This window comes from Mustela nivalis (assembly GCF_964662115.1).
Source record: "Mustela nivalis genome assembly, chromosome: 14".
Lineage (NCBI taxonomy): Eukaryota > Metazoa > Chordata > Mammalia > Carnivora > Mustelidae > Mustela > Mustela nivalis.
The window spans coordinates 88,407,232-88,431,687 of NC_139033.1; the positions used below are offsets into that span (position 1 = coordinate 88,407,232).

The 24,456-nt window shown below is 52.3% G+C and overlaps 1 protein-coding gene across 24 annotated transcripts in view; it reads left to right on the forward strand.

Moving 5' to 3' along the window:
• The window catches only part of ASCC2 (activating signal cointegrator 1 complex subunit 2), a 42,433-nt gene extending 22,583 nt beyond the window's left edge, over nt 1-19,850 (forward strand). For 7 of the 24 annotated variants that reach the window (XM_082698022.1, XM_082698023.1, XM_082698039.1 and 4 more), the window contains 12 exons: nt 2,861-2,935; nt 3,349-3,456; nt 3,570-3,716; nt 3,871-3,945; nt 5,341-5,521; nt 7,040-7,266; nt 8,150-8,269; nt 13,918-14,011; nt 14,092-14,222; nt 14,770-14,869; nt 16,367-16,446; nt 16,903-19,850. In XM_082698022.1, the coding sequence (XP_082554148.1) occupies nt 2,861-2,935; nt 3,349-3,456; nt 3,570-3,716; nt 3,871-3,945; nt 5,341-5,521; nt 7,040-7,266; nt 8,150-8,269; nt 13,918-14,011; nt 14,092-14,222; nt 14,770-14,869; nt 16,367-16,446; nt 16,903-17,074 (1,510 nt within the window). In that variant the 3' untranslated portion in view covers nt 17,075-19,850. The remainder of the gene's footprint in view (nt 1-2,860; nt 2,936-3,348; nt 3,457-3,569; nt 3,717-3,870; nt 3,946-5,340; nt 5,522-7,039; nt 7,267-8,149; nt 8,270-13,917; nt 14,012-14,091; nt 14,223-14,769; nt 14,870-16,366; nt 16,447-16,902) is intronic. The other 17 variants (XM_082698042.1, XM_082698028.1, XM_082698045.1 and 14 more) reach the window with 3 other exon arrangements.
• Nucleotides 19,851-24,456: the final 4,606 nt, after the last annotated feature.

Consider the following 24,456-nt stretch of genomic DNA (forward strand, 5'->3'; position numbering starts at 1 on the left):
TGAGCAGGAAGACCTGATGCGGGGCTTGATCCCTGGACCCTGGGATCATGACCTGAGCAGAAGGCAGAGGCTTAACAACCTTGCCACCCAGGTGCTCTGCCATCCCCTTTTTGAAAAGGTATCTTTTCTCATGGTTAAAATGGCAAATGCTCATAGGAAATTTGGGAAATCTCCAAAGGTAAAAAATTAAAATCACTATGAGGGATCATGCTATCTTTAGGATTTTGTATCCTGCTTATCTTCACTTACATAGGCATTTTCTTTTCTTTTTTTTTTTTTTTTTTTTTAAGTAAACTACCCCTAGTGTGGTGTTCAAACTCACAACCCCACGATCAAGAATCACATGCTCTACCGACTGAGCTATCCAGGTGCCCCCATAGGCATTTTCCTGTTTTGTTAAAGCGTCTTCCCAAACATGGTAACAGATTGCTTTTGAAAGGGTCTGTGTAAACAGAGGGTAATTTTTAGAAGAACTGACTTTCCTGCAAGGAACAGTAAAGGCCGGGGAGCGGCTCCACCCATGTCAGAGTGAGGAGGGAGGAAGAAAGGAAAACAGGGTTGACTACAAGTGACACTGCCTTTGACCCACAAACAGCTCCGGGCTGGCCCAGAGTGTTCTCACTGTGTCGGAGGCCAGTCACGCCCGGTGAGCAAACGCAGCCATCTCAGTGCCCGCAACTTTCTAGAAGGGTCTACAGCCACCAAATAGCTCTGTGGCTAATCCTCTCAGGACAACCTCCTTCCTCCCAGATATCCTCAAGTATATCTGAGTAACTCTTTGTCATGTAATTTTACGAAAAAGTAATACATTCACGTGGCTCAAAACTCAAAATATATAATGAGGGGCTTCTGGCTCAGTCAGTAGAGCATGAAACTCTTAATCTCTAGGTCATGAGTTCAAGCCCCACATTTGGCGTAGAGCTTACTTAAAATAAGTAAAACCAATAATAATAAAAGTAAAGTGTATATATGAATACATAGAATGCAGTCTACCTCTTCCCCTTCCCCAGTCCTGTTTTCACACACCACCATTGTTGTTAGGGATTTTTGGTGGCATTTTCCAGAGATATACATATTACATATTACCCCCGTCATCCTTTCATTTATTTATTTTTTGAAGATTTTATTTATTTTATGGAGAGCACAAGCAGGGGTGGAGGCAGAGGGAGAGAGAGAATCTCAAGGAGACTCCCTGCTGGGCGCAAAGCCCCGTGTGGGGCTCGACCCCACACTCCTGCAAATGAGACCTGAGCTGAAACCAAGAGTCAGATGCTTAACGGACTGAGCCACCCAGGTGCCCACCCCCACCCCCTGCCTTTTTGTTTAAAGATTTTATTTATTTATCAGAGAGAGGGGGGGAGGAGAGTGAACACAGGCAGACAGAATGGCAGGCAGAGGCAGAGGGAGAAGCAGGCTCCCCGCTGAGCAAGGAGCCCGATGTGGGACTCGATCCTAGGACGCTGGGATCATGACCTGAGCCGAAGGCAGCTGCTTAACCAACTGAGCCACCCAGGCGTCCCCACCCCCTGCCTTTTAAATTAACTGCTGACCTATTATGAGTACTATATGTACTGTTTGCATTTTATTTAATTAAATAATTCATTTGTTCAGCGATAGTTTATTTCTCACAGTTCTAGAGGCTGGATACATTTTATTTTTCAAATTAATGTGTGTCAGGACACAAAACAACCTCCATCTTTGGTGCAGCTGGATAGAATTCTGTTGTACTGTATGGAACACCAGACCCCATAGACTGACCTTCAGATTTTTTTCAGTTGTTTGCTATTCCAGAAAAATGTTACAAAGAATAGCTGCACATACATCATTTTGCACTTTTGCAAGTACATCTGAGGAATATATTCCTAGAAGTAGAATCACAAGAACAGATGGTTTGTATATTTTAAATTCTCCTTGATCTCGCCAAATGGCCCCCCAAAACGGTTGTTCCAGTTTACAATCCCACCAGCCATGTATCCTGGCAACACCTGAATCTGCTTGGGCCAGACTGCCCCCTCTGTCTTTTTCTGGGTGCCATGCCGTGGGCCTAGAAACCCTGCCTCTTTGGGCCCAGTTACCCTCTGCTGTGTACGGGACTACACTAGCGTAGAAGCTGCCAGAATCCAGCCAGTGGGTAGTAAAGTGTTTGCAGAGTGCCTGCCACAAATTCAGCAGCGGTTCTAGGCCCTGAGGTTACAGTTCTGGCTTCGGGAAGCCTAAGATGTTCAGAGGAAGAATTTGACCACAGAATAGAGGCGGCTACATTTTAAGTTGTAAGGGTAACATATATCAGGTGCTGGGCACCTAGTTCCGGGAAGGAGTTATCACATGGGTGAGCATCACCAGGAAGCGTGTGGCTGGGTCAGGGAGTTGGAATCTGAGTTGGGAAGAGGGTAGGTGTGATGTAGCTGAGGTGAGAAGCAAGGTTGGCTGCTCCATGCCAGCTATGCATGGTACCAGAGAGAGTTGTTAAGAGTTCGATGTCATGGGAGGTGGGGAGCTCCTGGCAGGTTTGAGCAAACAAAAAGAGTGATCTCGTTTGTTTTGCAAATCTCAGTAGTTCTGAGGAGCTCTCTCATTGCTCTGTGAGAAGGAGCCTATCTGGGCCTCAGTTTCCCAGGTGAAAGGGGACAGGAGCTACAGGTCACTTCTCACGTGGCTCTTCCTGGACCAGCCACAGTGGGGCCCAATCTGGAGTGAGCTTGGGGGAAGAGCCGGGCTGGTTCCGGGAGCAAATTGCTGTGGTGACAACTCGGGAGCAAGAAATGGGCCTTTCCCCTTCCCATGGGTTGCTGTTGATTTTTCTGAAGAAGTGTGGTATTTAGGAATTAACCCCACCCTCTCCCCATGTGTGCCTTCACAGACTGGCTTCCTTTTATGAAGTCGCAATTCCTGAACTGGAGTCCGCAATGAAGAAGAGGAGGCTTGAAGACAGCAAGTGAGCAGGGGACAAAACTAAGTGCCTTGTCATCAGGGAGAGAGAGGCCCTGCTTTCCCCGGGCTTCAGCATCCCCATCTCTAAGAACGAGGGGGTAGCCCCATGGAGTGTCCCTGCCTAGCAGCCTCCCAGCCCCAGCATCCTAGGCTTTTCCCCTCCACTGTTGCTCCAACCTCTTAGTAATCCGTGGGCCGGTTTCCCACCCACTGTTTACAGAGAAGCAGCTGGGGAATCCACTGGCCTCTGGGGGCCTGTAGCCTTTTGCCAACTGCTATCCAGAGCACATTGTGATGCGTTCTCAGCCCTAGGGAGGGACACCTGCTACTGTTGAGAATAAGCTCCCTCTGGGCCTTTTTAATCTCCTTAATCTCTCTATATATTTTTCCTTCCCTCTCTCTCTCCGGCCTTCAAAGGCTGCTAGGGGACCTGTGGCAAAGGCTATCCCATTCTAGGAAGAAGCTACTGGAGATTTTTCACATCCTCATAAACCAGATCTGCCTTCTCCCTGTCCTGGAAAGCAGGTAAGTCCTTGGGAGCAGCTGCAGAGGTATCCCACTCTCTTCCTCTGCCCTCTTCCTCGTTGAGCCGAGATGGGAAAAAGAGACCTGTGCCTCTTTCCTCTCACTGGCCTGAGGCCTTGCAGAGGAGCAGGGAGGGAAGTTCCAGATCATTTGCATCGAGCGAGCTCATCTGCCCTGCTGTCCTGTTCCAGCTGTGACAACATTCAGGGCTTCATTGAAGAGTTCCTTCAGATCTTCAGCTCCTTGCTGCAGGAGAAGAGGTGAGTGCAGCCGAGCTGGGACCGGTCGGCATGAGGCCTTACATACTACAGCCTCTGCCAAATGCTTATCCTGGTCTGAGGTTCTTGGTTGGGCAGCAGACCAGTGCCCCTGTTGCCCCAGCCTTGTCCCTTCTGTCTGCTCCCTGGCCAACAGGTTCCTCCGGGACTACGACGCACTCTTCCCTGTGGCCGATGATGTCAGCTTGCTCCAGCAGGCCTCGGCAGTCTTGTATCCTTCTCCCACAGCCTCTGGGACAGGACCTGGCCTGACCAAGTTGGAGATGGGCTGCGAGGACCCTGGGGAGCAGAGGGAGGTTTAGCTCCAGAACCCATGGGTCTCCAGAATGCCCGCCAAAGTCCCAGCCCCTGTCTCTGGAGGAGATGACTACTCTGGTCCTCAGAGCTGGGTGGGGTCAGAGGCTGCGTTCTGCAGGTGTTTACTGAGTGTCTGGGCCTGTGTGACCAACATGGACTCAGCCCTGCTCTCACAGACCTCATAGCAGGAGGGGAGACAGACAAGGAAATAAGCAAGCTCGGGGTAAGGCTATGAGACAGAAGTGCTGTCTGAGCTGAGAATAGCAGAAGAGAATGGAGGAGGCCAAGACTAGAGCTAAGTGTTCCCAGTAGATGGAGGACAGAGAGGCCCTTCTGAGGAGTTCTGAGACATTTTATGTGGCTTAGGGGTGTGGGGTTTGGGGGACCGGGGTCTAGCAGGAAGAAACTATGATGTGGTAGGTGAGCAGACCTGCATGGCTGGTCTGCATGGCTCTGTCCTACAAGCACTGGGGTATCATGGAAAGGTGTGAAACGGGGAGTAACAGGGTCAGTTTTATACTTTGGAAAAGCTCTGTCTGGCACAGGGAAGAGAACAGACTGGCCTGGGACCTCTGTGAGGCCCAGGGACTGGTGGGGATGCTGTGGCTGGCATCCAGGTGTGGCCAATGGGAGTGCGGTTTAGAAGGGGTGGGAGGGCATCTAGGGCAACACCCAGACGTCGGGTTTGGCAGTGCTGGAGTGGTAGAGAGTGAGGAAGGGCAGGGAAGAGGGCCTGTGGGCCATGTTGGAGGCTGGGTTAGGTGGCTCAGGCTCGCGTCAGGGATACCTGCTGGGCCCCCAACCTTTTTTTTTTTTTTTTTTTAAGATTTTATTTATTTGACAGATCACAAGCAGACAGAGCAGCAGGCAGAGAGAGAGGCAGAAGCAGGCTCTCTGCTGAGCGGAGAGCCAGGCCCCCAGCCTTTGTAGGAAGCCCTCAGCTAGTTGGACAGGAAGCCGGGTGGCAGGACCCACATCAGGCCCTCCTCCTAGGGGTCAGTGCAGAGGAGGAGCTGCTGGCTCCCCCAGATATCACATCCCAGAGTGCCCCTGGCCCTGTCTTCATCCAGACCCGCTTTCTGCTGAGTGTGAGGCACTGGGTTTTAAGGCCAGGATGGTCGTGGCCTGACCTGCTTCCCCACACAGCCCAGGTACCCATGATGCCCACTGGGTACAGTTCAGATAGCCCCTAACACAAGTCACAGGGTCAGGTGCCAGAAAGGGATTGAGAAACTATGCTGCCTCAGAGCAAGGGAGGCAGCGAAGGCCCCCGCCCCCAAGAGAGAGACACCTTAACCCGTGTCAACAGGGACGAAACGCGGACTGCCTACATCCTCCAGGCCGTCGAAGGTGCATGGGAAGGGGTAGACCGTCGGAAAGCCACAGATGCTAAAGACCCGCCAGCGGCTGAGGATCCTAATGGGGTCATTGCGCTGGCAGAGCCCGTTGGGGGACCGTCCTCATGTCTGGAAAACTCAGAGGAAGACGAGGTGTGTGTCCGCAGCGGCGTTTTCACCGGCTTCCCTTGCCCTTTCCGGGAAATCTCTCCCCCTACTCTGTTACCGCTCTCAGAGAAAAGGGTTTCTTTTGGAATTGACAGCCTCGAGCTGCCTGTGGAGAGTCCTGCAAGTTGCTTCAGCTGCCAAAACCCCAGTTTTTCCCCTCTGAAGTGAAGTGCTGGAGCTTTGGGAAATCCTTCCTGAAGCGCTCCTCTGAGCAGATCGCCGCAGCACTACTTCGGCTGCAGTGGAGAGCTGCGCCTGGTCTCACTGCTTGGCCAGCCTGGATTCCCCGCCAGAGCACAGCACAGCTCTACTGAGCGAGTTTTGAAGCCCCCAATCTAGCACTTTCTCTCCAGGCTTTTCCAGAACTCACCCAGTCTACAGCTTACAGATGGGCCACTGAGCCCAGGACTCTTCCCTGCATGTCGGGAGGCTGTGTGATGTGGGGATCAAGGCCACCCAGTCTCTGGGGTCTGGCAGCTCAGGGCTCCTGCCACTCACCAGCCGTGTGGCCGTCACTCCCTTCTAGCCTCTGTTCCCCATCTCTAAGTGAGGACGGTCACCATCCCTACCTCCTCGAGTTTGTGGGGATTCCCAGAGGGGTTGTGTGGAGCACCCCAAACCCAGCCAGCCCTCTGTGCTCTGTTAACAGATGCCATTCTCCTTCCTGTTAGACTCAGGCCCATGACTGCCACAGGGCCTTGGAAAATGACAGTCCTTTTCCACCTTTCCCGCACTCTTCCCCATTTGGGCTTCTTAGCAGAGATATGGATGATTCTTTTTTTTTTTTTTTAAGATTTTATTTATTTATTTGACAGAGACCACAAGTGGGCAGAGAGGCAGGCAGAGGGGGAGGAGGAAGCAGGCCCCCCACCAAGCAGAGAGCTTGATGCAGGGCTTGATCCCAGGACTCCGAGACCATGACCCGAGCCGAAGGCAGAGGTTCAACCCACTGAGCCACCCAGGTGCCCCTGACATGGATGATTCTTATTGTTGTTTGTTTGATTTACAAATTTTCTTAAAAGGAATATAATCAAAGGGGAGTAGCTCCCCATGGTCCAGGGCTGGTGATTGCCATTCCTCTCCAGTGCTATTCCTCTCCATCAACTTGTTAGAGCTGGCTAAGGACGAGTAGAGGCCATGGCCATTTACATAGTGTCTAGTTTTCTCCATGCACTGTGCTCCGTGCCTCGGGTGAATGATTCTCCCCGAGCCATCTGAGACAACCCCATGAGCTGTGTGGTAGTAGGCCTATTTTATATGGAAGGAGCTCGGGTTCAGAGAACGGAAGTGCCCTGCCCAAAGTCACACAGCTGGAAGTAGCTCTGCCAGTAAGTCACAGAACCCTCCTTTTCCCAGGGGAGGAATGAAGACTAAGGCCTAAGTCACTAGGCTGAGATCCTTGGCCCAGGTGTGGCAGGGCCAAGGCTCACACCAGGTCCTGTGCTTTTCAGGGCCTGTGGCCCTCTCACCCACCTGGCCCAGTCTTCCCCCCCTTCACTACAGCTTTCTCCACAGTGCATGGGGGCAGCAGCTGCCCTGGGCCCTCCCGTGGGTGGTGTGGAACTGGATTCGCTCATCTCCCAAGTGAAGGACCTGCTGCCAGACCTCGGTGAGGGCTTCATTCTGGCCTGCCTGGAGCACTACGGCTATGACCCGGAGCAGGTGATCAACAACTTCCTGGAGGAGCGGCTGGCCCCAGCCCTCAGCCAGCTGGACCGCAGCCTAGACAGGTGGGAGAGAGAGGTGGGAGGTGGCTCCTGGTGCCCAGGCTGTGGCATGGCCCCGGCTGGAGGTGCTCTGGGGGTCTTGTCTGGGCCCCTTCTTGGCTTCTCTGCTTCCCCCTTCTGTGCCAGAACTCAGCCCTCTGTCTCTTGCCCATGGTAGCGTTTACCAGCCATGTAATTGATTGCCTCCTCTGGAAAACCTCAAAACTTTAGGTCCCTGGGGGGTCCTCATGTGCCCCCTGCAGGGCAGAGAGTGTACACAGCAGCACCTCACTGGAGCACCGATGTGGCATGTGACAAAGGGGTTGCCGAGCCTTTCAGAGTGCTGAAGTTTCTGGCCTGCCCCTGTCATTGTCACCTTTCCAGTCAATTCCCAAGGGAGGATGGCCAGCGCTTCTCACTTTCCTCACACCTCCCTTTCAGAGTTTGGCCCACTGCTTCTCAGAAGGCCCACAGGGCCGCAGTGATGGGTATGCAAATGGGTGTTTCTCCCATGAACAAATTACATTTTTTGAATGAATGAACTTAGCTCCGTCTCTGGAGAAGTTCCTTAGCCACTTTGTGCCCATTTTACAGAGGAGGGCACTGAGGCCCAGAAGGGTTGAGTGTTCTTAGGGACCCATCTTGTCAGACTATTGCAAGTGTTCAGTGAGGGAGGGAACTTTGAAGAAAATCCATGTGACCAGCCCATGGGACCAAGGGGGAGCCTTGAGTGAGGGATGCTGTGTCCCCAGGGAGGGGCCAGATGGAGCAGTGCTTTAGATCGTGTCTTGTGTTGAGGGGGAGTGGAGAATCTGATGGAGGTAACGTGGTGGGTGTCCATAGGGCACAAGGTAGGTATCAGCTTACCAATCAGTCCCCCTTAAATTGATTTCTGGGTCACTTCCAGGCAAGTGAAGCCAGACCCGACTCCCCTGCTGACATCTCGTCACAACGTCTTCCAGAATGACGAGTTTGACGTGTTCAGCAGAGACTCAGTGGACCTGAGCCGGGTGCACAAGGGCAGGAGGTGAGTACAGGGGGTTGGGGGGGTGCCAGGCTCCCCTACTCTGTATGTGCAGAGAGAAAATCAAAAGACAGTAAGGCCTCCGTCTTTATGGAACTGGCCTGAGTTTCAGTTTAGGGTCTGCCTGAGAAGTTCAGGACCTCTGTACTCCCAGCAGGCAGGGCCAGCTTCTACACTTGATCTTAGCCAAAAGGCAGAGAAGCGATAGGGCCAGCTTCTCTAATGGTTACATGTTAAGCTCTGACTCTGCACGGGGTGGTTTTTAAATGAATCCCTTTGTGGATAGCAAAAGGCTAGAGGAAGCTAAGCTGTCCCCCTCCTCCCTTCTTATATCTTTGGATGTGTCAACCGTCAAATCTTTGGACAATAGAGCCGAGCGGTACTTCTAGAAGCCGCCCCTCCACGTGATTTTCTCTGTTCTGTGACAAAATGAGAAAATTAAGGGCCTATACTGAGTTTTTCAGAGGGTGAACGCATTCTATTTTAAGGCCTTTCTACTTATTTTTAGTGTATGTCCTTTGTACTTTTTTGGGATTGAAAAGCCCATTTATGATTTATTCATTCATTCAACAAATATTTGCCTGGCGCTTACGGCATACTAGGGCCTGGATTTATTAGGTGCTGGAGATGTAAGTGGGCAGTGAAACAGACACGTCCCCTGGTCCTATGGAGTTTGCACTAATCAGTTGTTCAAACAAGCAGAATAACATTGCAGATCTAACAGGCACTATAAGGTGAAGGTGTACGGACTTCCGAGCTTCCAGTAAGGAATTTGATCTGCGTAGGAAGGCTCCTCTGAGGAAATGACATGGGACCAAGAGCGGAAGGATGAGGAAGGGTCAAAGGGTCAATTCTGAAAAGAGCGGGCAAGGAGAAACTTTCTGGGCAGAGTAAACAACAGGGACGGTGACCCTGAGATCGTGGGGAGCATGGTGATGGTCCGTGAGCTGACACATTTTATGCTTTGGAAAGAGGACCTGGCTTTGGAGTAGAGGCCCATTGGAGGGACCACAAGTCAGTAATGATGATGGTTTAATAGAAAAGGCAAAGTAGGACATTGACAACACTGTGCTAGCCCCCAGGGTTTCTTTAAATGGTATTGGTTCATGACATCTGGGAATCTGGGAACTGCAGGACAAGTACAGGCTACCCCCATCTCTCTCCCTCATTATATACATAGGGAGACAGTGAAGTTTATAGAGGGGCAGTGAGAGACCTGCCCCGTTCTTATGATAGGAGCCTCGGCAGCAGAATTGCAAGCTTCTTCAGTGAGGGCCCCATGTGGCTTCCTCTCCCCAGGGCCATCTCCTGCTAGAAGCTCAGCTGGCTGATGGCTTCGGGGAGCGGGCATAGGGCAGCTATAAAGCCATCTGGCTGGCTGGACAGGAAGCAAATGTAAACTGCTTAGTCACACACGTTGCGACATCCCCAGATCCCGGGCTAGAGATGTTATCCTGCATCAGCGGCCACTGTTCCAGACCAGCATGACCCTCGCAGCTCCTGCTGTGGAAAAAGGGGCAGATGAGGAGGGCTGTGCCTTGCTCTGAGGGTACTCCAAGCCGCTGGGCAGACAGACTGGGCGGCAAATGTTTACCAAACTCGTGAGGTTGGATCGCCTGGGGGCTGGGGATTGCAAAGAGGCAAAGCCTCCATTTATGCGTTCATTATTTATTTATTCATTCAGCAAATATTTATTAAGTGATTTACTAACTCCAGATCCTGTGCTAGACACCAGGGAGACAAGGTGAGCAGGGCACTCGGGGTCATGCTCTCAAATGGTAAGGAGACCGTGGGAAAGACTCAGGCCATTAAACGAGTAGCAACAGAGTGAGAGAAGTGCTGGGGTGGGGCATACAGGGACCTGTCCTAATCTGGGCAGGGCAGTCAGCAGGCACACAAGAAAAGTAGCACAAGGTAGGTCACACTTGAGTTAAAAGGTGTGTGGTTAAATCAAATAGCTGCACTCAGTGGCTCAAGTAATAGGGAAATCTCTTCCTGGCATGACAGGGAGTTACAAGGTAGGGCAGTCTAGGCTTGGTTAACCTGTGGTACAGCCTCATCATCAAGGAAACATCTTCGCCATCTCTCGGAGCTAGTTCCTTTGAAGCCACTGGGCGGCTGCAGCTGTTTCAGCCGCGACCTCCACAAGTGACAGTGCCAAGAGGAAGTCTGGACCAGATCTTCCTGTATCTCTTTTAGAGACCAGGAAGCCTTTCCCAGAAGTCTCCAGACTCCGGTCTCATCCCAGTGGGGAGCTGGGTCACAGGGCCAAGGTCCAGGCCTCTAGCAGAAGGGGGAAAGGTCAAAAGACCTGAACCAAGTGAGGGTCTGTTAGGAGTGGGGTGTGGTGGACAATGGCTGTTGGGTAAATGCCAGGCACATGGGCCAAATGAAGGAGGCAGTGTGTATAAGGTGGGGTCCCATAACTCCTTTGGACTAAACTCATAATCTGGAAGATTATGAGTGTTTTCCCTCAGAAAAGGATCTCTGGCCAAAAAAATGTCTGTGCACCTGGCTTCTTAGAGAGGCGCAGAGCCCATTAGCATGTTAAAGGCCCTGACAAGTCCTGCAGTGAAAAGAAACAGGATTCACTTTGTTGAGCTCAGTAGGTGCCAGGTTCACTTTTAGTCATCATCTTATTTCATCCCTGGGATGTAGAATTAAGACTTGGGAGTCATCCCCCAAGGGCCAGTTGCGCCTTGAAGGATAGGCTGAAAGAAGTGAGGAGGGGGAAAGTGGCTGGGCTTCAGGGGAGCCCACATGGTCCCTGGGCTCCCTGTCATCTTGTAAGAGGCCAAAGAAGCACCTGCTCCAAAGTCTCTGAAGCCACTGTCGCTCGTGTTTCCAGACTTGACTGGAGTTCTGGGCCTCGGATGGGTCTTTTCCTGGCTGGCATTCATTGCCCCTGACTTTTCCTTCTTGGCTCTAAATGGGGTCATGTGGCCGAAATTGCACCTCCCTGGATGGGATACCCAGGGCACCAGGCTCCACTCTCCCTGCATGTGTCCTCTCCAGGACTCTGGGTGGGCAGAGTTGTCAAGGCTTTGCTGGCCCTGCCAGGGAGCCACATAACCAGAGGCCTACAGTGGGACCTTATGCACAAGAACCAGGGACTGGATGGACCAGGAGCTGTGGGGTGTGGCAGAAAGGACTGTGACCTCTCTCATTTATCCCTGGACGCCTGGCTCAGCACAGGTCCTAGCACCTAGTAGGCCCTCAGAAAACATGTGTAGAAAGAGGGGATATGCTCCTTCCAGTGGCGCCAACCACTTGGATGAGCTCGGGCCCCTTTGCCTTGCTCCCCTCTTCTTTCCTCTTTAGCCCCCAGCCTGATGAAGAGGACCAGGTAAGGGCTGGGCCCAAAGTCACAGGCCCCCTTTCTTGGCATGATATGAAATTTTCCTGTGGACCAAGAATTTTCCCTAATCTAGATCCAGTGCTCCCCAATGCCCCCGGCCAAGAGCCTCCATTCCCTCGTCTTCCACCCCACCCCCACTAGACCCCCCCGAAGCCAGAGGTCATGTTTCCTTTCTCTGTGTTCCTAGGGCATGCTTACCTTCATTCAGCACATTTCATGATAGATGCCATTTGGTTGTGACCCTCTCTAGACTATGAGTTCCATGAGGCCAGATCCAGACCTTACTCTTTTCTTGCTTTTTAAGATTTTATTTATTTATTTGACAGAGGTCACAAGTAGGCAGAGAGAGAGGGGGAAGCAGGCTCCCTGCCGAGCAGAGAGCCTGATGCCCGGCTGGATCCCATGACCTTTAAGATCATGACCTGAGCTGAAGGCAGAGGCTTTAACCCACTGAGCCACCCAGGTGCCCCGACCTTACTCTTTTTTGATTCTCTCTCACAACTCAGCCTTAGTACCCTGCCTGCCACCTAGTAGGCCCTTAGTAAAAACTACTGAAAAAATCCAAATCCTGACCTGCCCCAGGCTCCCAGGCAGACAGCCGGAGTGACGCAGGCCCCTGTCCCTCCCTGCATCAAAAGCCAGTTAATAGAAGATTTTTATGGAAGCTGCGTATGACTTTGTACCTCTTTTTCTTCTTTTTTTACCCCCCCCCCCCACCAAACCCTTGATACCTTCCAGAAAACCGATTTCACAGCTAAGCTGGATTTTCTTGCCTGGCATTTCATATTGATTTTCCCCTGCAGGGCTAGAAACTACATTCCACAAGCCTGCTATGTGTCTGACAAGCCAGGTTTTTCTGCGGATTTGCAAAGCCACAGTTAAGAGGCCTGAGTCCCCACTGAGGCTGTGCTACAGTTCACAGATCTCAAGCACATCCCTCTCCCCTCCACCGTGCCCAAGTTTCCTCACCTGTGATATATAACAGGAGTTGAACTTTTGGACTTTTTCTTCCAGTGCAATCTGATGTGGAAGATTAAACTGTAGAACAGATAGAAGGCTACTGTGAGGAAAGCAGGGGTGCAAGGAAGAAGGCAGCTACCCCTGCTCTCCCCTCACCCCCCTGAGGTCTCCTGTGGCTCCCCTGAGCTTAGTAAGTGGGCCATATATGGCCTCGCTCTTTCTTAAATTTTTTTAAATTTTTTAAAGATTTTATTTATTTTAGAGAGAGACAGCATGAGCGGGAGGGGCAAAGGAAGAGAATCTCAAGCAGACTCCATTCTGAGCACGGATCCTGACCAGGGGCTTGATCCTGGGACCCTGAGATCATGACTTGAGCCTAAAGCAAGAGTCAGAGGCTTTAGACTGTGTGCCACCTGGTGCCCCTAAATTTTTGTTTTTTACTTTTTAATTTCTTTTGTAGATTTTATTTATTTACTTGGCACAGAGAGACAGCTAGAGAGGGAACACAAGCAGGGGGAGTGGGAGCTGGAGAAGCAGGCTCCCTGCTGAACAGGGAGCCCAACACAGGGCCGATCCCAAGACCCTAAGATCAGGACCTGAGCGGAAGGCAGACTCTTAATGCCTGAGCCACCCAGGCGCCCCTAAATTTTTGTTGTTTTAAAAGGTTCAAATAATCCCAGGCCTGACTTAGGAGTAACCATTGTCATTTGACAGGGGACTTAATAGCTCTTTGTGCATTGACATGTAAATTATAATCTATGTGCTCATAGGAACACATAGTTTGTCTGGTTTGCCTTCTGCTTTTTATACAGCTGGGATCTTACTGCATACATTTTTCTGTAGCTTACTCAGGAGTAAGTCTTAGAATTCTTTCTGCATCAGCACAAATAGATGAATGTCATTCTTGATAACAGCCGCGCAGCGTTCTGTAATATAGATGTGGCACATCATTTGGCCATTTCACCTGTGATGGACACTAGTTGTTTTCCATTTTTCACTGTCACAATCAACGTTGAAAAGAAAATTCCCCAGCAGTTCCCTAGGGTGGGTGCCTCTGAGAAGAATTTCCCAGCCGAAGGGTGGGCATGTTTTACATGGCAGCATCACTTTTGGGATGCCTTCCAGAGCAGCTGGACCAGGTCACAGGGCCACCAAAAGCGGGGACAACAGCCCCACCCCCCCCCCGCCCATAGCCCCGCCCCCCCTTTGACATGGCTGCTTGTCAGTTTGCACCAACCCAAGCCCGTGGTGCGTTGGACACTCACGCTCACAGCCTCCAAGGCCTGATGGTTTTCCTTCCTCTCTCTGCGCTGTCCCCGCTCGCCGACGCCAGGAAGGAGGAGAACACGCGAAGCCTGCTGAACGACAAGCGGGAGGTGGTGGCTCAGCGGCAGCGCTATGAGCAGTACAGCGTGGTGGTGGAGGAGGTAGGGACCTCAGGCCTTTGTGGGTGGGGGGCAGAGGGAGTAGGCCGGCCCCGGGCCCATCGGCCCCACACTCCTTGCAGGTACCCCTGCAGCCTGGCGAGGGCCTGCCCTACCGCGGGGACGACTACGAGGATGAGTACGACGACACCTACGATGGCAACCAGGTGGGCGCTAATGATGCGGACTCAGATGATGAGCTCATCAGCCGCAGGTGAGGCTTCAGGGCGCTAAGAGGGTGGAGTTTGGGGGCGGGGCCGGGGGCGGGGCACAGCTGTGCTCCCGAAGCCTCTTGTTCTTACAGATGGGGAAGCAGAGGCCCCAATGGCATTAGCAAGTCAGTGGTAGAGCCAGGGCCTAAACTGAGCCCTTTTGACTCCTGGTGCAGTGCTCCCTCTAGCCCCAGACACCCCCTCAGCCAGTTAGTCCAATCCATCCCCAGTGGGGCAGCATTTATTTGATTTCATGCAGTCCTTTCAGATTGTTCTTAAATGCAGAAAACTCTTAGCCATGGAATCTTAGATTTCCCAGTGTGGATAAAAACAGAGCTGCCCAGCTCAGCCTCCCCTAAGCCTCCGCCTCAGATTCTGGTACTCTCAGACAGTCTGGGGGCTGGAGCAAAGCTGGCTTAAAAGCACCCAGCCGCCTGAACCCATCCCTATCCTGATACCCCCTCTCACCCAGCCCCATTGCCTCCTCCCCGAGGCTCCCTTTCAAGGTCTAATCCAGTCTTTGATCTCACTTTCTCTCTAAACCCTCAGGCCCTTCACCATCCCTCAGGTGCTGAGAACCAAAGTGCCCGGAGAAGGGCAGGAAGAGGACGAGGAGGAGGAGGAGGAGGCTGAGGATGAGGCCCCCAAGGTACCACCTTGGCAGGTGGCAGATGAAGGGCAGAGGGTGGTTCTGAAGGGCAGATTGCGGCCACTGCGCCCCTGCTTGCCTGCAGCTGGCTTTGAGGCGGCCTCACTGCCCGGGAAAAGAGGGGTTCCTCTGAGCCTAGGATGTCTGCTTGGAGAGTTGCTGGCTTGGAACTCACCTCAACTGCCCAGTGTGGGCTTAGGGGACAGGTTAGAGGCCAAGCCTTTGAGCGGCTGGGTTTGTCAGGCCCATGAGCCTGGGGGCTGAAAGAGGGACAGCTCTGGGCCACCATGCTCAGGATGGCAGTTCTTCGATTTGTTTGTTTTTTTTTTAAAGATTTTGTTTATTTATTTGATTTGTCAGAGCAAGACAGAGAACAAGCATAAGCAGGGAGAGAAAGCAGGCAGAGGGAGAAGCAGGCTTCCTGCTAAGCAAGGAGTCCAATGCGATACTCGATCCCAGGACCCTGGGATCATGACCTGAGCCAAAGGCAGACGCTTAACCAACTGAGTCACCCAGGCATCCCAGGATGGCAAATCTGAAACTCACAGAGATATTAGAGCCCAAGGGCCCTTGGAGGTCATCTGGGCTGGTGGGTTTGAAAATTCTGGTTTTTGGCAGCTGAACTTTTTCCTCAAATGAAACCTCAACTAGAACGTCAACATATAAAACAGGTTAAGGGTGGTGTTGCTCAGGTTGAACAGAGTGGCACCCTGGGACCCCTGTATCCCCTCGTGCCCTCCCACCAGGGTGACAAATTTTGATGCCTCCAGGCCTGGCTCCAGAGGTAACGAGTAGCAGAGACTGCCAGACCGTGGCTGGTGGGGCAGAAGCACACATATACCCTGTCTGAGGGGTTTCTCAGCAGAAACGGAGGCCCAGAGCTTCCAGGGCTTTCTTTTCTTCCCAAGCAAGCCATCAGCCCAGATTTTTCTATAAAATCTTTCAGTTTTTAAATGTTATGGTTGCACTTGTTTGTGTTTCTTTTTAAATAGTACAGACTGTGGCAGCCCATGTGTCATCCTTCAGTCCCAGCTCTCCCCACTGCTAGGCCAGGCTCCTTTGCTTACTGGCCAAAAAAATGGTCTTCAGGAGTGGGTACTCCGGGAGCACCCGGGGGGCAGCCCTAGAGTGAGGACCAGGCAGTTCCCAGGGGCAGCTCTCTTGGCTTTCAAGGCCCTGTGTGGCCTCTTGTGGCCATCCTGTCCCTCATTTGTCATCCATGCGCCCATCTGTGGTCCACCTGCTCCACCCCTTGTGCAGGAAGCCTTCGTCCCTTTAGCGGCTTCTAAAGGACGAGAGAGGCTTCTCGTGGAAAGCTTGGACCCAACAAGGGTGGCTGCATTACAGGGCCTCGCCCTGCCACTCTGTGGCGTACCCGCACTCCTGGCCCAGAAGCATCTACAAGATTCAGCCAGGCTCAGCTTCACAGCTACGTGAGGCTTGGGCAAATGGGGCGGCTCCTGACTCTAGATTTTTTTTCTCCCCTCCCCTCCACAGCCCGATCATTTTGTGCAGGACCCTGCGGTGCTGCGGGAGAAGGCAGAAGCCAGGCGGCTGGCCTTCCTCTCCAGGAAGGGGTGAGCATTTTGAAGAGCTGTGTCTGGGGGGAAAGGGGCCTTCAGGGGGGAAGGGACCCATCTGGGGAAGGCTCAGCCAAGCACCTAGTGTGTCACGTGTGTTAGTTTAATCCTCACGACAGCCCCATGGCGTAGCCACTTTATTATCATCCTCATTTTACAGAGGAAGAAATAGACCCATCTCCATCGCCAAGCCCTCCTCTCCTTGCTGTGGGCTGTGCTCAGCCCACAGCTGGTCCTTCCCGCAGATAGGGACCCTCTGGAGGCAGGGTTCAGAGAAGAGAATTCACCAGACACAGGACCGGCCAGAGCCCCCAGAGCCCTTGTGGGGCTCCATTTCTTCTCACTTGCAGTGGGACAGGGTTGTCCTGGCCCCAGCTGTGTGTCCGTTCCCAGGGACCTCTAAGAAAGGCAGTGGGCTCTTCCCATTCCCTGGGTGGCTTGTTCCTCCCTTAGGTACAGGCATGAAAGCTCGACGGCAGTGGCTGGCAGCCCCCGGGGCCACGGGCAGACCCGTGAGACAACCCAGGAACGCAGGAAGAAGGAAGCCAACAAGGCAACGCGAGCCAACCACAACCGGAGAACCATGGCTGACCGCAAAAGAAGCAAAGGCATGATTCCATCCTGAGGCCACCCTGTCAGGGCCAGCTGGGAGGGGGCAGCAGCAGACCTGCCAGGCTGAGTTACTATAGCCTCGGGTCTCCTCACCCGTTGGCCTCCTGCCGGGGCCCCAAGTTCAACTCCACCCCTCAACAGCCTCAGCTTCGCAGCCCCTGAGAAGGCCGCCTCGTCGTCCACCAGCCAGCCGTGAGCGCCTTCTTGCAGAACACACAGTGCCTTATCCCACAGTGGAGGAGCCCCTGGGCCCAGCGAGCAGGCGAAAGGGATGGGGACAAAGCCCCAAGGCAAGCCTCACAGACCTCATGCAGCAAGACACCACTTCTCTTGGTGGTTTCCTTCCCGGATGGCAGGAAGCCTGTAAATTCAAAAACAAAAACAGAAAAGGCCTGCAAATAAAGTTTTTGACCCTTTCAAGCAATGATCCATGAGTGCCCCCAGCCTGCTCCCCCTGTATCCCATTCTTCAGTGACAGCCACCATCAGGAGAGTGAGAGAGCAGGGTGATCGCCCGCTCTGCTCATCAGCCTGGCTTGCTTACCTCTTGCTTTAACCCCTCCTGAGGTTGCCCTGCTTTGTCATGTGGCCCTGAGCACATTACTTCCTCCTCCGAACCTCTAGTCTCTGCTTGTGGAAAGAAGAGATGAAGGTGTGAGGCCCTCTGGTCCCCTCCATGCCCTCATTCAGTCCCTGCAACCTCCACACCTAGAGGGAGGGAGTATTTCCAGCCCTGTGGTGTAGGTGAGGCGCTGAGAGCTGGAGGTGCCTGCCCAGGCAACAGGCAGGGTGGTTGGGGAAAGAACAAGGATCAGACCCTCAGTCTGACCGCTGGCCTTTATAGAGTCCTAGACTCCCATAGGTGGTGTCATTGCCATCTCACAGCTGTCCCGAGGACACTTGTCCAGTAGCAAAGCCAATCCCAGAAGTCAGATCCTTCAGAGTCAAGGAGTCAGAGACCAGAAGACGCCTGTGAAGGAGGTCCGTGCCAAGCCCTGTTGAAGGACTTGGGCCTAGTTCCTCAAAACCCCACCTGGGTGTGGTCAGTTGGTTGATAGTGTGGCAGCAGGTGCCAGGCATCCCGATTCCTGGTCTCCCCTCACCCCCAGATTGTTGCTGATCAACAGAGGATCGAGAGTGCAGTGTTTGCCGGCCTGATCCTCCCCAGCCCGGCCTGGAGTCCATCCATGGGAGCCAGGGCCCCTGCCCAGCTGGACCTTGACAAATCACCCGAGATGCTTGTGTAATTTATTTGCACGTGGTTTGGATGAGTGTCCGGAGCAGCGAGGCAGACAGGCACTTGACGAATTGGTTTTGTTAGGTCAGCCGCACAAGTGAAAATCAATAGCAATTCCTCTGAGTCACGCCAGTTCTCTTGGTGCATTTGAGATGCAGACCAGAGAGGGGAGCGGTGTCTTCCCCTCCAGCTGCTGAATTAGCTGAGATCGGGCTCGGGTCAGCCACTCTGACAGGCAGCAGGAAGACTCTGTTTCCTCCCAGAGGCCTTTGCCAGGGACCACACAGGTGAGGGTCATTTCTTTACTGTCTCCCTGAGCTCCTCAGACCCAGCTCTTGGCCCTGGAGCAAGGCAAGGTGAATTGGGGGAGTCCTGGGCTTTACCCACCGTAACTGTTACTGTTCAAAAACAGCCCTTCTCGCCTTCATTTTGTCATACGTACCTCCTGACCTCTGGGAGCGGCGTTCGGGCCTTACCTTGGCATCCTGGTCTAAAGGATTAGAGAAGACAAATGATTTTTCAAACTTTCCAGAATGTACAGCCAGGTCAAACTTGATCTCCCTTGAAGAACTATTCTTCCTCATTGCAGGTCTTGAGGGCGCCCCCTTCAGGGATGCTTTGCAAACACCTCACTCAGGAGTCCTCCAGAGCAGTGCTGGCAAGCACAACCCTTCGCCTCTCAGGGCCTCAGTTTTCCCATCTGCAAAGTGGGTACATTGGGCCAGGTGAATGGTTTCCACTTGGTGCCAATTATATCCTCTGAGGAGGCCCCAAGGTTTAAGATGGGCAATGGCAAAAGTGTTACAAGTGAAGTGGGGTAGGAGCCCTGTACCCTGCTCACTTGATCCCTGGGCCCCACCACCCCACCACTGCTCCTAAGCTGGAATTTCTAAGTGCCTTCTCTGCACCCTGTTAGAGAACACAGCTATCACAGGCATTTCCCAGGGAGCTTTTACGATCCAGTACCCCCAAGAAGACTTAGGATTTCGAGTGCCATTGTTTCTAGCTCACGAGGGGCACTGATGGCAAATGTGTCTGTCTGAACAGGGCTTCTGGGCCTCTGTGAGGTGGGGAGGGCAGGGCAGGGCCTGTCATTGATTCTTTAAAAAGGGACCCAGGAGCCCAGGGAGGCAAGTTAGCAGAGGAGCCTGGATGCAGGTCGGTCCTTAGCCCCAGGTGCAATCCGGAAAAGGAAACGATTAGCAGGAGCCTGCCTGTCCCTGTCACACCGGGAGCTTGAGTTGAATAATGCATAATGCAGAGAGGGAGACCAAGAACCACAAACAAAAATAAACCCACCAAAAATGCAGGGGGTGGTTATGGAGCCCTCTACTTTAAATGATGTCAATGAACACTTGGTAGCAATGTGAGAAAATATTGAAGAGTACGTTTGTTGGTGGTGGTGATGTTTTTTAAGAGAATGAACTGGATGGTAATGCTCCACGATTGTGGAAAACTTCGTGTACAGACTAAGTCTGTAAAGCAATGTGCATAAATGAAAATGACAGTAAGACCATGATATTTGTAATGAGAATAAAAGCGCTTACCGAGAACTCACCGTGGCCAGTTTTCTGCTGGACTCTTTCCTTGTGTTATCTTGTCAAACTCATACCAGGTAGGTTCAGATGAAAAAACCAAGGTCAGAGAGGGCAGGTGACCTGTCTAACGTTCCACACTTATCACATGACCAAGGAGGGCTTCAGGCCCAGGATTTCCTAAAGCCCACGCTTCTACCCCATGCCACGTGCCATCCTTTCTTTCCCCACCTCCGCATCCTTGTCACTAGTGTTCTTTTTTTTTTTTTTTTTTAAGATTTTATTTATTTGAGAGAGAGACAGTGAGAGAGAGCATGAGTGAGGAGAAGGTCAGAAAGAGAAGCAGACTCCCCATGGAGCTGGGAGCCTGATGCGGGACTCGATCCCGGGACTCCAGGATCATGACCTGAGCAGAAGGCAGTCGTCCAGCCAACTGAGCCACTCAGGCGTCCCATCACTAGTGTTCTTAAACAAACAAAGAAGAAAATATAAGCCCAATAGCTATAGGACAAGAGGATGGGAAATCCCAGTTCATCAGACCTTTTTTTTTTATTTTTTTCACTTTGTTTTCAGATTGGTTTGTCCTTCCCCTGTGTGTCCAGTCTGCCACGAAGCCCACTGAATGATTCTTCATTTTTATGTCCAGGGGAAGCAGAGAAAAGGCTTGTGGGGCGGGGGTGGGGGGTGAAGAGAAAAGAGCTCTCTCAGCAGAGATGGGGACAGCAGACCCTGAGGAGCACAGAGGCCTGGGAGGGGGCAAAAGGGTCCAGGGTGAATATGGAAGAAGGGTGGGAAAGAGGATGGGAGCCCCAGAATTAGGACCACAGGCCAGGCCATGGCCCAGACATTTGTCCAGAGCAGCTCCCGGTATTAACTGGCTGTCCTCAGGGCTTGGGGCATGGACGGTCAGCCTGGTTGGGAGGACCAAGGGAGGAGAGGCTAAATGCATCCACTTGGCACATGTTTACCAAGATCTACTAGGTGCCAGGCGATGAGTCAGGCATGTGTGAGAAAGACCAGCCCCCCACCCCCTGCCCTCGTGGAATTCACAGTCCAAGGTGGGATCTGGATGTTAAGACATTTTGGGAAAGGGATTTAGTCACAGTTGTACTAAGCCCTAATAAATGAATGAAGAAACATTTGTCCAGAGATGAACAGAAAAAAGCCAAGAGCAAAGAGACTTTCCAGAAGCAGCAGGTAGTGGGGGTGCCTGGGTGGCTCAGTTGGTTAAGCGTCTGCCTTCGGCTCAGGTCATGATCCCAGGGTCCTGGGATAGAGCAAGTAGTCAGGATTTCTGCTCAGCGGGGAGCAGAAAAAAAAAAAGCGGGGAGCCTGCTTCTCCCTCTCCCCTCCGTGTCCCCTACTACCTCTGACTCTCTGTCTCTCTCAAATAAATAAAAATTTTTTTAAAAAAGAAAAAAAAAAACGGTTGGTTAAGCAGCTGCCTTCGGCTCAGGTCATGATCCCGGGGTCCTGGGATCGAGTCCCACACTGGGCTCCTTGCTGGGCGGGGAGCCTGCTTCCCCCTCTGCCTCTGCCTGCCTCTTTGTCTGCCTGTGCTCGCTCGCTCTCTCTCCCTCTGTCTCTGGCAAATAAATAAAATATTTTTAAAAAAAGAAAAAAAAAGAAGCAGCAGCAGCAAAGGGTAGTGGTCACAGTGTCAGGCAGCAGCTGGGAGTCAACCAGGCTAAGTCAGTGAGGCTCACGGGGGCCTTGCCCCACCTCCCAAAGAAGGGAAGACATGGAAAGAATGAAAGGTGAGGAAGAGAAGGAAGGAGAGTGGGCCCCTCTTCCAAGGAACATGGCTTCAGTAGGAAAAGAAAGCTGAGAGGAGAGGAAGGAGCCTTGGAACCCAGACTGGTTTTTTTGTTTGTTTGTTTGTTTTAAAGATTTCATTATTTTATTTATTTATTCAACAGACAGAGATCACAAGTACACAGAGAGGCAGGCAGAGAAAGAGGGAGAGGCAGGCTCCCCGCTGAGCAGAGAGCCCGATGGGGGCTCAATCCCAAGACCCTGGGATCACAACCTGAGCCGGAAGGCAGAGGCTTTAACCCACTGAGCCACCCACACACCCGACCCAGACTGTTTTGATGGGATGTCTAGAAGGAGGAGGGGGAGGCACCAGGGCTCTAGAAGATGTGCTTGGGGGAAGGCTAGTCCCCAGTAGGAGTTCCCCAGGTCAGCCTGGTGTTCTGTCCCAGCTAGATCTCTGAGTGCTGGGGCAGGAGAAAGGGACCTTGACTATGGCCTGAGACTGGTGTTGCAATTCTGCAGCCTGAAGAGAGGTAACCAATGTAATCTAAAGGTTACTATCTCCAGCCCCGGGGGGCGGGGGGGTTTGGTATGTGTGTCTTAAAATGAGAATCAAATTCTGACTTCGCATCATACTAGAAATTCTCTCCCAACAATCGATAATCATCAAGAGAATTTCACACAGCTGGCAGACCTCGGAGAGCCTTAAAGGGCATTTTGTCCAGTTTCTCAACCTATTTAAACCCCCAGCCCATCCCCACAAGTCTCGGACCCTGGGATTTCAGTTACCCCACCCCCACTCCCAGGAGTCAGGGAGGTTCGCCCTGCTTGAGAATTCACTGGGCTTCCAAGGTGCTCTCCCAGCCATGGAGATTATATCTTCGAGCTTTACTCGCTGCGGTCTGAATTACAAAAACAACAGGCACTTAATTCTAGGTTTCCCACTATGAAATTATGACACTGACTACGCCTTTTCTGGCTACACAAGCCCACCCTCAGCACTCTGGCGGGTCCCTTAAGTGCTCTGCCATTCCAAGGGGGGTAATTTGGGTTTTCTTCTGAAACTGGTTTTCGCAGAAGGGCCAGGCAGAAAGGGGGCCCTTCAGTGGGATGAGGGCCAACCATGCCCGTCCGTTTAGGAATTTTATGGGCAGAGCTTCCACGCAGGCTCCTGCCCCCATCTTCCATCCTGTGGTCTAACGTGCTTACATTGTGTTCTTTCACGTGCACGTTTGCAGGCCTCAAGAGCCCATCATTTTTATTGTTATTTTATTTGTAAAGCGTGGCGAAAAGAGCACTGGACTGAGGGTTGGGAGCCTAGGGTCTAGGCCCTTAGATTTCAGCAAGCTTTGTGACCTTGGGTCAGTTCCTTGTCCTCTCTGGGCCTCAATATCTTCTTAGAGGAAATTCCCTCATCTCTCTTGCCTCATGAGCATGGGTAATTGTGAGGGTCAGCTGAGATCATGCTGGGTGGGGGCAGAGGGCACTCTGAAATTGGGGAATCTTGTTCAAAGGGGAGAGAAGAAAACCGATGGCAGTTTTCTGGCTACATTGCATTTGGGGCAGTTTCCTCTTCTCTCTTTTAATCACCCTGCCAGAAACTTCTTTGCACAAATCACCAATTTCCAACAGGCACATTTCCCATGGAATGCCAGGGTCCCAGGGCCAGGAAAAGTTTGAGAGCTGCCACTGTCTGGATTGTTGCTGACCGTTCTCCCTGGAAGGAGAGAATCAGGGAATGGCCTGAACTCCAAAGCTTTTGGCTCCATTAGCAAGTTCTGTCATGGAACAGCCTCCTCCAAAAGGCCCCTGCTTCTAGGGGAGCCTGGGAACTCTCACACTGGGACCCCTCTGGCTGGTGAGATGGTTGCCCCTTTCTCCTGACTGGTCTACCAGATGCCACAGATGGGCAGAATGCACCCCAGGTCCAGCTGGCCTGTGTCACAGGAAAGCGGCAACAGACCCATTCCGCAACCCGCCACAGGGGTGTTTGCAGCCTGTCCCAACTTTAGAGTCTACACGGGAAGGCACTGGCTCCTCCCCCAGAGTAGTAACTCAAGAGTAACATGCAATGGCCTGGGGCCTATTTGAGTTTTGCCATTTAGAGCAGGAGCTGAGCTCTGGGGTTAGAAGCAAGCTGCTAGCCTCAGCCACTCTCCGGCTTTGGGACTCTGAGCGAGGTGGCCTCATTTTTCTGAGCCACGGTTGTCTCTACACTGAGATGTTGGCAGGATGGCTGGGGTAAGGTATATATATAGTGCTGGCCCATGGTGAGGCAGGCACACAAACTCACAGGGCCCTGCTCAGTGGGACCCGGGAGAAGGGGGTGGGTGCCTTCCACCAATGCCCCAGTCAGATTTCCATGCAGCCCACCTCTCAGTCTCTTAGCACGGCTGCTGTGACTCCTGTACGGCACTCCTTCCAGAAGCTTCTGGGCTCAGGGAGATCCAGACACACAAGAGAAGACATTTGGCACAATCCACCCTGCTAAGTGTGTGATGGGTGCCCTGGGAGCACAGAGGAGGTATCCTGCTCAGCTTTGTGGGACAGGAAATTACCATGAATCCTTGAAACAAAGCCAGGTGATAGGTGTGATTATATAAGCCTCTTTTAGAGGTTCAGCCAGTTGCTCATGGCTGAGCAGTGGCTGATTCAAGATTCAAACCCAGGTTTACCAGCCTCCAAATCCATTATTTTCAGCCTCCTGGCTTTCCTGCTTCCCTATAGCTTGACACTTAACTCCATGCCTGGTTAGCTCCGCATGGAAAAGAGGACCTATCACCTCCTTTGTTCTAAACACCATACTTCAATGAGTACAACTTATAATCAAGTCATTCCATTAACAGAGATGAGAGCCGGAAGTTGGGCA